The 16,722-nt window shown below is 41.5% G+C and overlaps 1 protein-coding gene across 1 annotated transcript in view; it reads left to right on the forward strand.

The window, feature by feature from the left end:
* Positions 1-16,722, forward strand: part of fbxw7 (F-box and WD repeat domain containing 7) — a 122,956-nt gene that overhangs the window by 29,094 nt on the left and 77,140 nt on the right. The window contains exons 4-5 of the mRNA XM_034129814.1: positions 13,737-13,985; positions 15,113-15,649. Of these exons, the coding sequence (XP_033985705.1) occupies positions 13,806-13,985; positions 15,113-15,649 (717 nt within the window). The 5' untranslated portion in view covers positions 13,737-13,805. The remainder of the gene's footprint in view (positions 1-13,736; positions 13,986-15,112; positions 15,650-16,722) is intronic.

Consider the following 16,722-nt stretch of genomic DNA (forward strand, 5'->3'; position numbering starts at 1 on the left):
GATGAGCCGTGAGGGTTTGAGAAACTATCTAATTTCCCTTTTCCTTTCAGTGTGTCACAATTTGGGAGCTTAATGATAATTGAGGATTTACAAGCCCACTTAAATGTATCAACCACTAATTGGTTTGAAGAGATTAATGGCGCCATTTGCCACTTGATTAGCCACTGGAATAATTTGTCTACAAATCTGCTTTCAAAGTGTGTTTCTCATCACTACAGATCAGGTTGGGTGAATAATTTACCTTTTGTGAAGTTCGTGGTTGTTTTGTTTCTAGTGTTTCAGACTCTAAGCTTACACAGTGGTTACAGCGGTCGACCGTAATGTCTCATTAGTGGCTTCATTAGTCTTAATGAAGAGCGTGCTGTATATTTACTCGACAGACGGCAGCACCATTGGCTTTATACAGTGAAGAATCATGATTTTAAAATGTTAAGTCAAGCATATAGAGGTACTTTACATAGTTGCACGTTACAATAAGAAAGTATCCGGTATGTTACCCTAATGTGCAAGTTTTGTTTAGTATTTAGAGATTGGCAACGTCAACTACATAGGTTATTTAAAAAGATTTAAGATATTGTTATGATTACAATTCACTGGTTTCTTCCTTTGGTTTTGGTTTGGTTACCAGTAAGGATAAGTATATTTTCTTGGCCTAAGACAATTACATGCAGGATATTTAGACGCAAAAGTTTTGTTTTCAGTTGATCACTAGCTCTTACACAATGTCATGTGAAAGCTACTTTTCTGTTCCATTTAAAAACACAACAGCAGAAAATAGTTGAGACTAGATTTAGAGGAGGATATTAAAAAAGTGTAAGGTTACTGCTTTGGTCTTTGCTCTCTCAGCGTCTGATTGAAAACGTAGTGCCTTTAGCCCTGCTTAGCTCCACAGTGAAACATAAATACATATACATAAATATTTTAATACCATTTTCTTTTCTCACTTCAGACTCCATCATATCGAATTTCCCTTCAATTATTGACTGTCTGTAGTGTTCATATAGACCTTTGACGCACGAGACACAGTTTTAATGGTTAACAGTCACTTGATACACTTTCTTTTCAACAGTTGGGGAAAAAACGCTAAATGCAAATAAAATATTCTTTGTTGTCATTGGTTTCTTAAACACACATTTCAAATTGAAAAAGACCAAACATGTAGATGGCTGTGATCAGACATTAATGGCGCGTTTCCACTACAGCACGGTTTAAGAGGGCTGTGACGTCAGCGGCCCGTCTTTGGTTGCGTTTCCACTTGGCCTAGTACCGGCCGGCGGGTCCTAATTCACAGTTTTTCTGGCCTCATAAAATCGTGGGTCCAGGGCCAGAGACAACGAGGCTGAGTCGGGCTGAGTATGCTAAACTAGAGAGAGGATCGCTGGCAAGGGGGCTACAACTACAACAAGATGGACATATTTGACCGTGATTTAATTGTAATACACGTTTCAAAATGATGCCGAAGTAACAACATACTGATACCGGTTAGTAAAAACCATGAATTAATGCTTTGACAAGTCTGCAGACAGACGGCAGGCGAAAAACCTTTTAAAATGCGTGTTTTCTAAATGGAGATTGGCTAAGCTAACGCAGTATATGCTCCGACCGTCCACACTCACAACAACGGCCTATACAGACATAAATAAAGCAGCGACTGTATTCGCCATGACACAGGCAGTCTGTGGTTTGTACTTGTTTAACTTTTGTCTAGTTTCTGAACATATATGAGGAGCTGTGAGCTCTGAGTGCTAACAGCTAACGGCTGTGTTGTTTTTCTGGGGTTCTCATTGAAGATGACGTCACGGCTCCGCCTACACTGCGTTACTATAGATACTACCCCAGTTCCTAAACTGTAATGGAAATGCGCCATAAAGTGAGCCAGTCCTAACGAGGCCGAGCCATACCGAGCGAGGCCGTGTAGTGGAAATGCGCCATTAGTGTGAATCATTTTTTGAAAAGGAGTCGTGTTATCTTAAACATTAGGGGATCAGCATGTGCTCTAATGACGCCACAGATGAGTATAACAGTGACACAGATTTGAGTTTTTGAGCCACACGGTGATTGTTGGTGGGGAGATAAATACAGTTATCATCATCCAGGGGATAAATTGACTTGGTTTTGTGGTTGAAATTACATTTCAAGTGAAGAATGCTGCCTTGGCCTTTAGGCTGCTTTATATCAGCCATTGAGATGCATGAATGATAGACTTTATCTGACCTTTTATTTGATAAAAGTCAGTTGGAGCTACAGCAAAACTCGCAGAGTTAAGATCCATTCTTAGCCCTTTCAACAGTTGAAAATATTCAGCTTGATTTTCTTTATTGCAGTCCTGAAGAACATTGTAAGGACGATCTCATTAACCTCTAACTGACTTTACATAATGCACTTGACTCTTTCCGTTGAGTATAAGAAACACAGATCTTTATAGAGAACAGTATTGATCTGTACAGCTCTTGTTCAGTTAATGCAGTGCTGAATGTTAGTCGAGTAGGCACACGGCAGGGTGAGTGCAGGATTTATACACACATTTCTTTAATCATAAGCTAAATAATAATATTCATACCATGCTTTATGCCAGTCTAGCTACTCCTCCACTGGGATTTGATACTTGCTGTAAGTGCTGTGTGTAAGCCGCGAGTCATTATGTCTTCCTCTGAAACTCTCCGCTCTGCTGCAGTGAGTCTCCTCTTTATGGATCAATACTGAAGCAGTGAGCTGACACAGTGAAAAGCAATATTCATAAATAATGAGCAGGGCACCCTTTGGCCCGGCTTTCAGTCCTGACCGAGAACAGAACAAAACAGTAAACATGAATCACGCTTACATTCTGCTTATGGAGCATTCTGATTTAAGATGAAGCGTTTTGTCACTGTATTGCCTTGTTGTTCGCTGCATATGATTTTAAGATTTGTCCTTGTTTTAGTTTGACAGTGTAATACTTTTCTTTATACACGGCTGTAGATAGAGATCTCTGTGTTGAATTCCCCTCCTGCTGTTCTGGTTGTTCCCTGGAGACGACAACCTGGTGTTTGAGGATATTTCTGTTTCAATGAATCACAGAGAGCTGTCACCTTTAGCACCTCACCCCTCCCATCGGCAGCACAAAGATGTGCCACTGAGAGTGAGCACGGAGAACAGCTTTAAGTGCTTCATTATTACCCTTTTCACCACCTTTTGTGTTGCGGGCAAATTGGCACTCGGTCACAGCTGCACATCAAAGCATGAAGCACTTCACCCAAATAAACGGATGTGGCAATGGCAGTACTTGTCATTTTTGCAATATTCAACTGAAAAGAGACTAATGGCAGTCGATTTTAGAGTAGATTTCTCTGCGTCATTTAAGCCAGCCAGACAGCTTCGAGCATACTAAACAGGGTGGACAGCCCAGGGGCAAAGACACTTATATACCCTTTGTGGAAACAAACTTTAATTGACCACTTAAAGGTGTATTCAGACGTGACGCCAATTTTAGAGGCGGCGTATTTGCTCATAAACTCGACATTAGGATATTAGTTGACGTTTCAAAATCCAGTTTTGCCATTAGCAGGATAAACTGAGGTGAGAAGCGAAATTAAATTAATATCCAGGGCATTTGATTGCACTTCATCATTGCACACAGGTGAGAAGAATAAGGACAACATAACAAACAAAGAACTAGATGCGATCACTGAGGCTGTCAAATAAAAACACATTTACATACTTTAAATTGAAATGAAATCACTCGATGGTTTGCTATCGAGTTGAAAGTAATGCTTGTAAAGTTGTTTCATTGTTTCAAGCAAACAAGACCATAGCACAGGTGTTACAGGTTTTGAATTTACATTTTGATTATTAGATGAACTGTTTTGGCCATTACATGTCAGAAAATTGTGAAATATGTCGTCAGTGTAATTTCCTGTAATATTCTTCCGTAATTTCCCCAAATTTAAGACATGTATTCAAACAGTTTGCGTTCTCATACAAAAAAGTTGGATTACTTTTGTTAGCAAACATTTGACCAATACATTTTGACCATGTAATCCATAATTATATTTATTATTTCATGTTTTAATTATGGGACTTTTGATTCTTGTAGCCATTTGTGGAAAACAATAGGTTAGTGTTTTTAGTGTATTTAGCTGCTTCTGCATTGCATATCCCTTTGTGCATTGTCCCTGTATTGGTGGTGATAACAGGCAGTGATTTTGAACATTTACTGTTATGTGTGTGCTATTAATAGCCAGCTGCTGCCGTTCCTTTAACAGAGGACCCATTCTCAGTTTTTTTGGAAACCTATCTTTGCCTTGCCGTTATCATCGCCCCTCCCTTCCTCCCTTCCTCCCTCCCTCCCTTCCTCCTTCTCTCTCTCCCTCCCTCCCTCCCAAGGCCCCACAGCCTCATCAGCTCTGGTAACTATGAGCTTCTGTGCTGAACAATGTTAATGTCGTCCCCGAGCGCCACTTCATCGTCAGGTTAAACGTCTGCGCTGAGGTGAGCAGTGAATATGAAATCTCACTAAAGCTGGGACAGATGTTGACACACGAGGGAGTTAAAAATGGATGAACTTTTTTTTACTGCAGATGTTTGCTCTTGCTCTAATCACAGACATGCCAGCTGCATAAATCCCAAAATAGTGTGCATTCGTAAAAGCTCAATGACTGTTCATTACTGGGAATGAGATAAATAAGTGCATATTTAAAGAGTTGCTAATTTTCCACTGAGAGACTGTCATAAGCTTTTCAAGTGGCCATTTTATTTGACTTATTAGAACAGCAGACATCAGCGGCACCTTGACCGCAGTGACGGATTATTACCATAATAGTCCTGTCTGCTCTGTTATTGTCTCCTAAATGATTACCCCGGACCCCTCCCCCACTGTATCCTGCTCATCAGTCCTTCTGGTGCACGCAGAGTGGCTTGGATTTCTTACAATATTCTGTCCACTGCTTCCTCAATTATTGGAACAAACGGGAGCTCAGATGTCATTCTAGGGAAGCACTTTTATCGGCAACTTGGAGGAGCTGAGTCTGAGTGGTTTACCGCTGGTGGTGGTGGTGGGGGGGGGGCGGAGAGAGGCTGTACAGTGGTGGCAGCAGCGTTGACGGCGATAGCATCCTCATTTCACAGAAGCCGAAGGCAGTGGAGGGAGGGGAGAGACACGCATGGAAACTGTGCGAGGCAGACGGGAGTAGTGACAGGCGTTGCATCCTGAGTATTATTTGCAATATCACAAGAAGCTGTTATATGGATGAGAGTGAGTTTGAGAAAACAATAAGAAGAAGCTACAGCAGGAGGCGTATGTTGTTTAGAGATAGAAGTAGAGCGGAGGGAGTGGAGTAGGTGTGAAGCAATCACCAGGGAAATGGACCGGGAAACTGTACTTCCCAACACACGTGTCCTCAATGTGGATTAAGGTGAGCGCCGGCGTCTGTATTATGTTGCTGAAACAAACCTGATCTCAGTGACGGAGTACCTGTGGATCAGCGGCATGTGGAATAATTACAGAAAAGGCATCAGCTGTGAGGACAATTAAGGGATTCAGAGGACCAGGAAGTGGATGCGGCTCGCTGTTAAGCAAGTCTTCTAACCCCAGAACAGCGAGTCTACTAATGAGCAAGTCGATGTGTGGCTGTGGCTGCAGCTTCATCTCCTCTTTGATGAAGAGACTGGGCCGCACAACGTGCTGCTCAGATCTGTTCTCCAGCCATACTTCAGAACAGCTGCACCGACTGGCCACCGGCTGCGCACCTCAACCAAAGGTAACGCTGCGTCCGTGCCCTCTGTCTCCGCACCCTCCTGATCCATCAGCTTTTGTGTGTTATCACCCGTTTGCAATGCAGGACACATATGTGGCCGGGACCTCATATTGCAGAAAGCACAGCGTGTGAAGTACAGCCTTGTTCATCTGCTTTGGCTGTCTGAAACTATTTCCCAGGTTTAAGAAGTGTGCTATCAGGCAGTGCAGCGCAGTAATTGATTCTTTAATGGCACTAGGTGATTTAATGGCTGTCTTGCTGCCTTGACAACAGTGGACTTGCTTTCAGCAGACTTATTCAAATGGATGCCTTCAGACGGCCTGTGGTTTACAGTAATTGCTGCCCATCATCAATTGAGGGAAAAAGCTTTTTCTAATGGAACAAATAAAAGCCTAACAAGATTTTGTGTGTGTCTGAGTGCTTGTGTGCAAGTGCCAGTGTGTGAGTGGGGCTTTGCTCCAACACACACTTGTCTCATGGCTGTAGCTTCTAGGGTTCCTTCTGTTTCTGTTTGTTATGCACAAGACTGATTTAATAGTTTGCTGGCACCGACTACGATTTTAAGTCCCTTACAGAGACCTTCTGGCAGACGGCCATCCTCGCAGTAGATAAGATTGATTCTCTACGTTTCTGAGAAAATGTATGCTCATGTGTATTGATGGAAATCCACAAAGGAAAATGTTGCATGGCAACAATTCAAATAAAGAGATAATAAGTGGCAGTTTTTGAACGAGGTTTTTTGCTTATAGACAAAACCTTAATCCCATTGTTATGTTCAGCAGAAGTTGTTGTTTTCCTGAGAAAGCATTGTCTGTGAAATGAATGTGGAGAAACGTTGTCCCTCTGTCGAGCAGCTCAGGGTTTCACTTTCTTCCTCTGAGACATCACAGGGCACCAGCTCTAAATAGAACCATCGATTAAAAGCTCCTGCATTGAATTGGAGACAAAAAGGTTTCAACAAATGCAGTGTATTTATAGGATATACAGTTTTTAGGAATCTTCAAACTGTTTCTAATATTGCATTTGTTGGCTCAAAGATTTTTGCCATTGAAAAAGTTAAAGGTTTAATCATCGGTTTAGGTTGCAGTTATTCAGGAATCTGTTAAGCAACAGAATGTATCTAGCAGCTTTAAATCGCCAATATTGGTTTGCTCAGTCTTCACTTAGATGTTCAAATATTAACAGTGGACATTAATAGAATAGGATCGGAGGGATGAAACCCTCTTTAATGGTCACACACACAGTGACATTTGGCCGCTGCATTTAACCCATCCCTGTTCGGGGACTTGAACCGACGACCCTACGGCTCACAGTCCAAGCCCCTACTGACTGAGCCACTGCCGGACTTTGGAGTCTAATGGAGTCTTTGTACTTCCGCTGTTCGATCTATATCTGTTACTATGTTCTTTGTGAACAGCACATATTTTCTCCACTGTTGTATTAAGGTCATGTTGGTGTGATTTATCGCTGCTATTTGAGGATGTTCAGCTCAGTCCTCTTATTTTCCTTCCTTATTCTCAACACAGTTTATGTGCTCGCTTCATCCAGTAGCCTTGAAACCACACGGTTTCTTACTGACTGAGGATTCATCTTTTTCATAGCTAGAAATCATTGTCGCACATTAGCCCTTAGGATCTCGGTTTTCACAATCCATCAATAAACATAGAATCCCATCATAAGCATATTATTCATGAATCTGAATGATTTGAAATGGATATTTGAATAGATGCCAACTGCCAACTCAGATGCCATTAATTCGGAAAAAGCAATATGTCAGTAGTTTTGCTACTAGTTTTGTTCTGCTTTTATATTTTTGAAACATTTCAATAAAACATGGCTTTTTAAACGTAATTAGAGATGTTCCGATCACGTGATCGGGGATCGGAGCCGATCACGTGATTTTCAAAAGATCGGAATCGGGAGAAAAAAATCGGGATTTTTAAAAAACAAAAATTTATATAAAATATTTTTATTTTATTTAGTGTTACAAAACAAAAATGACCATGTTCACGTCTTAAAGTCATCCTGAGGCCTTAGTTTTGAAATTACACAACATCATGTATGTGTTGCTTCTTTTGGGCTTGTTTTCATAGACCTGGTTGCTTATTTCTCTCAAATCTGGCAACAGAGTGGGCGCAGTGTCTAATAGTAGCAGTAAGCTAACAAGAGGCTACGTTCAGCTGGTGACTCAGGAGTCGGGACAGAGAAAATGTCAGGAGTTTGGAAGTATTATAAAATTGAAAGCGAAGGCAGTGTAACAGCCAGATGCAATGTTTGCAAGGCGGAGGTTCCGCGTGGTGGAAAGAACAGAGCTACGTTCAACACGACCAATCTAATACGCCACCTGAGAAACAAACACCAACAACAACATGACGAGTACACAGCGGCCACTCGGGTAACGGCACTGAAACAACCGACACTTTCAGAGACTTTTAAAAGGAAAGAGAAACTGCCCCAGAACAGTGAAAAGGCCAAAAAAAGAACAGCCAAGATAGCTGAAATCATCGCGTTGGATGACCAGCCGTTATCTGTTACCTTTTTTTTCTCTTAATGCATTGCATAAAGATCGGATCGGGAAAAATCGGTATCGGCAGATTGTCAAAATCAAATGATCGGAATCGGATCGGGAGCAAAAAAAGGTGATCGGGGACATCCCTAAACGTAATTATACCCAAGTGTCTTCATTAAGTTTCGTCTCAACCAACTTTACTGGCGGCTAAATTAAGGCGAGGAAATCACAAGATGAATAGGGCTTGATAACATAAGTTATGCCAGCTCTAAAGGATATGAACGAGACCGTAGATGTGTTAAGCCGGAACTGTTATCAGCATTTAAGACTTTGATAGCAAACATTGACTGATATATATTTTTTTATAAACATCTGACAACAATTTCCTACGTTTTTGTTTAATATGAATCATGTTTGAGGTATGTACTTAACAAGATATTTTGCATTGGAAAACAACTTCAATCACAACTTGATATGACATATATTGTATTAAGAATGGAATGGGTTGCAGTTGCAAAAGAAATAGACCAAGCTTCATGAATGATGCACAAGTAGTAAGATGCCCTAATTGAACAGATACTGGATATTGGCTTAGGACACCAACAAATAATAATCTTGAAACAACACATTTATAAAGCATTTAAAAGTGTTACTTCCTGCTCGATGCACAACAGCTGCTAGATGACATTTCAGACTGTTTGAGTTTTATTTGAATCTCCAGTGATTGAGCACATGTAAGTTTTACTGACTTGCAGTTAATGTTTTGTTCTACAGCAGTAAGAAACACATTTGCTTTTCAGTTGTGTTGGTGGGCAGTCAGATGAGCTTCTGTGACGGTATCAGAGCTGTTCTGTCTTTCCAAATCCACCAGAGAGAAACACACTCTGGTTGAAGTGCTCCATGTTGACTAAAGTCTGTGTGTGCCACAGCTGTGGCTTTATCTGTGAAGTGCCAACTTGGCATCGCCCTGAGAAAAAAACTCCCACCCTCTTGTCCACATCAGCAGCTTCACCAGGGACTGTCTGTCTGTACGTCATACCACCAGACTGCTGGGCACACAGTATCATGACATGATTATTCTAAGAAAATGGAAAATCTTTCGGCTACTAAGCGTTTATAAATACATGCTTGAAAAGAATCTGTCCAAGCTGGCATGCGACAAGATATTTAGTGAGAGGGGAACAGGCCAACTGTAGAAGCTTACATTATATACAGAATATGCAAACAACTTTACCAACAAAGTTTAACTTTATTTCATTGTTGGTAAGTTGTATTCATTTTTCTTCTTGCCACTTGGATTAGACTGACATATCAGCGTCACATCTTATAAACTGTTATGCTGTTGTTTTTGGCATACAGTTACCTTATCTGGAGTTCTGCAGGAAATGATCTGGGTTTTCAGATGCTGAATGCCCTCTTGTGTTTACCAGGTAGCTGCTAATCTTATCTGCTTCTTTTTAATTGATAAGCATGTAGCATACAGTTTCATTTCATTTCAAGCCTTTATTTACCCAGGTGTATCCCTTGAGATCATTGATCTCTTTTTCAAGGGAGACCTGCTAAGTGTGTTCTCAGAACTCTTTTGCCTCTTTTGTCTAAAGATAAAATGGAAAACTAAACGATGAACTTATTAGAATGTGTTTTAGACTGACAAAAAAAGACATTTCGAGACATTAACTTGAACTCTGAAAAACCTTACATAGACAACCAAGCTGTAAGAACACTATAGCTTGGTTGCAGTATAATGGCGCTTTTCCACTGCAGGGCCTCGCTCGGCTTAGTACGGTATGGTTAGGCCTAGTTAGGCCAGGCTCACTTTATGCTGCGTTTCCATTACAGTTTAGGAACCGGGGTAGTATCTATAGTAACGCAGTGTAGGCGGAGCCGTGACGTCATCTTCAATGCGAAACACAAAACCAACATCAGCTGTTAGCTGTTAGCCCTCAGAGCTCACAGCTCTTCACATCTGTTCAGAGACTAGACAAAAGTTAAACAAGTACAAACCACAGACTGCCTGTGTCATGGTGAATACAGTCGCTGCTTTATTTATGTCTGTATAGGCCGTTGTTGTGAGTGTGGACGGTCGGAACATATACAACGTTAGCTTAACCAAGCTCCATTCAGAAAACACGCATTTTAAAAGGTTTTTCGCCTGCCGTCTGTCTGCAGACTTGTCAAAGCATTAATTCATGGTTTTTACTAACCGGTATCAGTATGTTGTTACTTCGGCATCATTTTGAAACGTGTATTACAATTAAATCACGGTAAAATATTTTCATTTTGTTGTAGTTGCCAGCGATTCTCTCACTAGTTTAGCATACACAGTCCGGTTGTTGGCCCGGAAAGAACCTCGATTTTAGAGAGCCAGAAAACTGGGAAAAAGTACCCGCTAGCCGGAACTACTCCTAGTGGAAACGCAACCAAAAACAGGCCCGGCACGGCACGCTTAAACCGTGCTCCGCGCTGTAGTGGAAATGCGCCATAAGAACACTAATTAAATTATAGAAGTTTTGTCCCATAACTTTGAAAAATCTCTGATCTCATTTCCTGTGTTTGCTCTCAGACTCTGTGTCACATGTTTGCTTCCAGGGACACAAATTCACACCTGCCCTACCCGGCATCCCAAAGCTATTTCCGTCCACTTCATCGCTCTTGCAGAACAACTTTCATTCATCAGTCTCTATTCTTAGTCCTGTAATGCTTAAGACCATGTGCCAAGTCTTTGTTCACTACAAGTGTTCCTAGAATCTCTCTGTATCTTAGCCGCACAGATAACCCAATTCATCCACTTATAAGCTTCCACAGAAGAACCGTTTTATAAATAATTGTACACGCTGCTATTCTGAGAGGATTGTCGGTTTGCAATTTAAAGGTACAGAAAGATTTCAATTCATGGGTGAATGACAACAATTTGATTATAAAATATGCGCTAACATTTGTGCTTTTTGGCTATAATTGAACAAGAACACACATCTCTGGGCAAACAACTGAATTAAAACGTTCATTTAGCTACAGCCGTGAGACAAAGACCGCTACATTTGTCCTGTTTAATCAAACAACACATCTTTATTGTGCTTCAACCTCTCACTCCGTTTACACTGCTCACAATTGTTTGAACAACAATAACAACCAACACTTTTTCTGCTGTGTTTAGGGAACTAATTACGGAAACCTTGGCCGTTCCGATAAAAGGCCGGGGCGACTTTAGCTATTCATAGCCTTCCTCCTCTGAGCTCACAGCAGTGAACTGGGAGTCCCGGGGGGGGCTCAGTGCAATCTGAGATAGGTCTAATGCTTCCCACCGCAGCACCGTGCAGCAGAGAGGGGAGAAGCCTTACAAAGGGGCCAGTGACTTCTCCTCAAGGTCAAAGCAATTGGTTTCCGCTGTGACAGATAAAGTATGTGAGCCACCGGAAAAAAATTCTCATCATGTCTGTAGTGCATTGAGAGTTGGAACTGCCGTCTGCTTAGCTGATTCTTAATTTGTCACAGTAATGATTAGCTAAACACCGCATGTGAGCTTTGAAAAGGCCTATTGGCACCGTTTAAAGCTACATTAGCTAAGATTATGTACAATTCAACAGACAAAAATAAACCTCTTCATAGGAATGTGTGTGACCAGCATTGAAACTCTGACCTCATGTGCCTCATAGTGAACCACCAAGTGTAATTTGGGTATACATCGAGATAATAACAATTTTTAAATCCCAGAAAGAATTGTTACTAATTAAGGATTAGACAAAAAAAGATCACTCCAAATGTCTGTCCTTTTGTGTATTCACTATATAATAATTGTTAGGAAGACCCCTTTTGTATATATTGTGGCATTCTTAGAGAAATATGTGACGGCATGACTTTCATATGGGCTTAAAGCACAATGTAAATATATGAAGGATAGAAAGTGTGTGTTTACCATAAAGATGTTGGAGCTGCCTTGTCATGCTCAGTTTTGATCAATTATTTTAAGATTTGTAGAATTTCTATCTTGGCCTCTGCAAATGCATTCACAGTTTGTCCCCCTTTATTAAGAGGCTCCACTCCGGCTCTTATTTCTCGCCCCTTGTCTTACAGCTTTTATGAATTGTTGATCATTGATACTAAACAGCCTTTTGAGGATGGAACTGCTTTACATGTTACTTTCACAGCCCACCACCACTTTGAATTGACAAATCCATGATTCACACATCCCACTTCCCTTTATTTACATAAGTCTTTCTTGCCACTTGAATGTTGAGTCAGTGGAATAACATTGTGTTTTATGATGATTTGCTTTTGAGTTCTTTAAGTTGTGTTTGCTTGAGCTCTAGTCTGGTTTTAGATTCCATAGATAATAAATCCAGACACACATAGTTGTTGGTAAAGCGTAAATAGAAAGAGATCATGGAAAACCATTCAAGAAGAATCAAAACGTAGTAATTTTCTTAACTTTTGTAGCATCCAAAAAGTGTGCAGATGTTACTCTTTTGCTCTTTGAAACTGTTGTTCTAATAGACAACTACTACGGTTTTAATGGAGAAATCAGCCAATTAATAAAAGCCTTTTTCCATCATTTTGTGAGCAGAACAATCTGATACTGATCTCATTGCATTGCTTTGGTATTGTCAAGATATGGAGAATCCACATACTGTTTCTAAGTCACTTTAACTATACCAACATAGTTTGTATAAAGTGTAAAAACAATTGTATGAAAGCCTGAAGAAAAGTTTGATGGATGAACTGGATTTGTATAGCCTCATGAGACTACACAATACCCTGAGTGTATCTAAATTGGTATGTGGAGAGAGAGAGGTTTTTGCACCAATAGTGTTCGTCAGGTTGCGTGTAAGTGCAGGGACATTTGGACTGAAAGAAGCTTCAAGGGAGTTGATGCTTTGATGGTGACAGATTAGAGCTGTACTTGGATTCCTGTCTGCTTTCTCAGAAAGAAGCTGTCTCATTGTAGATAAAGCTCTGGTGCCTCTCCTTCAATTGCACATATGCTTTGGGACATTACAGAAGCAGGCTGTGCGACTTGTGTGTTTATTCAGAAGGGTTGCCATCTGAATCTACTGAATGCACAGCAGCAACACAGGATTTACAACATAAACAATGTTTATTTTTTCCGAAGCATGTATTTCGGGGTACGTTTTGCTTTTGACAGATTGGACTTTTTTGATGTATTTGTAGGAAGACTAGAAGCTCTGAAGGCTTTTCTGTCAGCATGTGAGCCACAGCATCCAGCGCTGTGTGATCTGAAGCCAAACCAAATCACTCCCGCCTTTTTGTCCTTGTCTGCTTCTCAACAGCAATGGTTTGTCTCCAAGGGCAAATGGTTAATTATTTTGAAGAGTAATAGTCCCACAATAAGCAATTAACTGTTTAGTGGATAATTATTTCATCTAAGCAGTTGTTTGATCATTACATTTTTGCCTCACAAACACAAGCTGTGTTTGGAAATGAAACATTACCATAATTTAACCATCTGCCACTCTTGTCCTTTTTGTTTCTCTTTGCAGAATGCCAAGGCCTTCTCCTCCTCAGACAGCCTAGCGAAGGTCCAGGAGGTAGCAAGCTGGCTTTTGGAAATGAACCAGGATCTGCTGTCGGGGGGCAGCAGCAGCAGGCGGGGTCGGGGGCCGGGGGGTCCGGCAGTCCGAGGTAACGCCTCCTCCACGACCCGGGCACCCCAACAGGCAGCAGAGGAGGGTGATGAGGATGAGCACATGAACCGGGTAGTAGAGGAGGAAGAGCAGCTGCAGCAGAGGGTAAGGCCAGCGGACATTCAACACAAAACATTGATAGGAAGGCTTTATAAAGATTCATCAAGGCATGTACATTTATAATATATTGCTATGGCATAACTACACTTTTACTAATGATTGAAACTGCTGGCGGAACGTGGGAAATCAGCGCATGCTAGTTATGTTCCAGTGATTCGCTCTCCAAATGTTCACATAGTCAAATCTTCTAGTGTGTGGTGTCTTTTTTTATTTTGTTTTGTACCTGCTTATTATTTTTATACAGGAAATAACTTAATGTGGGTATTGATAGTTTGTTTGACAGAGTTTCCCTTGGCATTTATTTTGCCTCTATCAACTTATGGTTGCCTAGTAACCTTATCCTTTTTATACCCTACTAACCAGTATTACACAAACTGTGTAAACAAGATTCACAGCTCTGTGCCGGCAACTGAAGAAAATATACACAGGTCTGAATCCTTTAGGTCTTAAATGTAGCCCAAAGTGGACATTATGTCTGCGGAGATTTTAATATGTCGGACTTGAACCGATTTTCCGGTTAAAAAAATGGGACCTATGTCAATAGCAAAACCCCTACAACAGATTTAAAGGGGACCTATCATGCAAAATGCACTTTTGTACGTCTTTTATACATGAATATGTGTCCCCGGTGTTCCAGGGAACTCACCAAGTGTCAGAAAACACAACCCTCTCTATTTTCCTCCATACCCAAATCTCTAAAAAAGGGGCTGCAACGGATCTGATAAAAACTGATCCAGATTTGAACACTGTCCTGACGTCAGGACGGTGGCGCTACGGCTATTGGGCCAACTCCACCAATCAGGAGGAGACAGCCACGGCCATTGCCGTTCGAAAGCGCTGGAGACGCTGTAGTACATATGCCAGGCCTGTAGATGGTGCTGTTCTCACTGAATCAGCCCTTGCAAAAACAGGGGTAAAAAAGTGCAAATTGAGCGAAATGAGGCATGGCTAAAATGCATGATCTGTTTGGTATTTTGAAAAAAAAAAGGTATAAATATGCCTTATATAGGTATGGTCCTACACTATATTATTCAAATATAGCTTGATAGGTCCACTTTAATTTACCATCAGACTGTCCTCTGAGGCATTGTGCTTTCTTTGGCTCCTCACAGGCTGAGGCGTCGCAGGTTGATGGCGAGAGGGAACAACCATGGGCTCCAAGTGAGTCGGGAGCCAGCAACGGCCCTCGGGGGGACGAGGACGGCGAGGAAGACGAGGAGGGGCCTCCAAACGAAGTGAACGGAGGCGAGAAAGGAGCCCGATGGATGTGGGGGGCGGAGCAGAGGAGACTACGAGGCCAGCCGCTGGGCGAGGAGGAAGAGGAGGAGGAGGAGGAAGAGGAGGAGAACAACAACAGCAGCAGTCACCAAGAGGAGGAGGAGGCGGAGGAGAGGACAGAGGGAGGGGAGTCACAGGGGAGGGAGGAAGAGGAGAGGGAGGAGGAGGAGGATGAGGACGAGGACGAGGAGGAGATGGACCAAGATAGTGACGAGTTTGAACATTCGGCGGAGAGTGGCAGGGAGGAGGAAGAGGAGGAGGAAGGAGAGGGGGAGGACGGGCTTCGGTGTCCCTCCCTCAGGAACAATGTGTCCACCCCCAATAACAACCTGGACTCGGGTTGTACTCACCAAAGCTCTTCCAACAAGAAGGTAAGAACAGTTTTCATGTGCTTTACCTCCCCCTGAAGAAGTAGTCCTCTTCACAGAGAGTGGTCTAAAAACCCCAGAGTTTACAGGGACAATGTTTCTGGAATCAATACTATAGGACCACAAACAACATGTAATGCATCTCCATTGTATCAGAGTAAAGGCAGGACCCAATACATCATGACTAAATGAAACCAAGCATTTTCATGACTGACCAGGTACCGCTAGACTCGAGTAAGAATACTTTCAATTCCAGTGTAATGACCCTTTAAGATACTTGTGCAGCAGTTTCACAAGTTTCTCACAGACAGTGTTTGACTGTTGTCACATCGCTGCTGTGAAACTCCCCACAATGCTCTGCACTGGCAGCAAATGTTTATATTTAAAGCAGCAGCTCCCTCTTCTGGCATACGAGTGCAATTGCACTTCAATAAAGTGCAGTAGACAGTACTTTTTATTTGTGACAACTCTTACCCTAGGATTATGTTACAAAATAAATTATATGACTTCCTTTTTATCATACTTAGGGTTACAGATATCACCTATTATTAAGTATTTCATCAAATCATTGAGTAAGAAATAGAAGAAATACTTTTGATTTAATAAAGAGAAAATAAGACAGTTTTCTTTAAATTAACATTTGGATTCCATACAACATTTTTAAAAGCTTAAATGTGGGGTGTGTAATTTTGGAGAAACCAGCTTGAGTGCGCTAGAATTTGAAAATACACAACCGGAGAAAATCTGCCACTTCCTTATAGAGCCCCTCCTCCAACACACACGAACGTACACATGACCAATGAGGGCACGAGATAAGTTTGTGCACAGATGGAAGGCTGACAGGCAGGTAGGCCATCCAGTTATTTTAGCCGGGCCGGCTAAAATGATTGGTCGTGCTTTTTACAGTACCACGGCTTCCACAGATGACATTGTTTTATGTATTTATTGTCAAAGCATTTCATATATTCATTGCTATCGGGATGTTAAGAGCATTCCATGGAATATAACAAAAAGTGTTTCTGAAATAAATTACATACCCCACTTTTAAATAACATACAATGATACTTGAAAAAACA

Source organism: Trematomus bernacchii, unplaced genomic scaffold (assembly GCF_902827165.1).
Source record: "Trematomus bernacchii unplaced genomic scaffold, fTreBer1.1, whole genome shotgun sequence".
NCBI classification, from domain to species: Eukaryota; Metazoa; Chordata; class Actinopteri; order Perciformes; family Nototheniidae; genus Trematomus; species Trematomus bernacchii.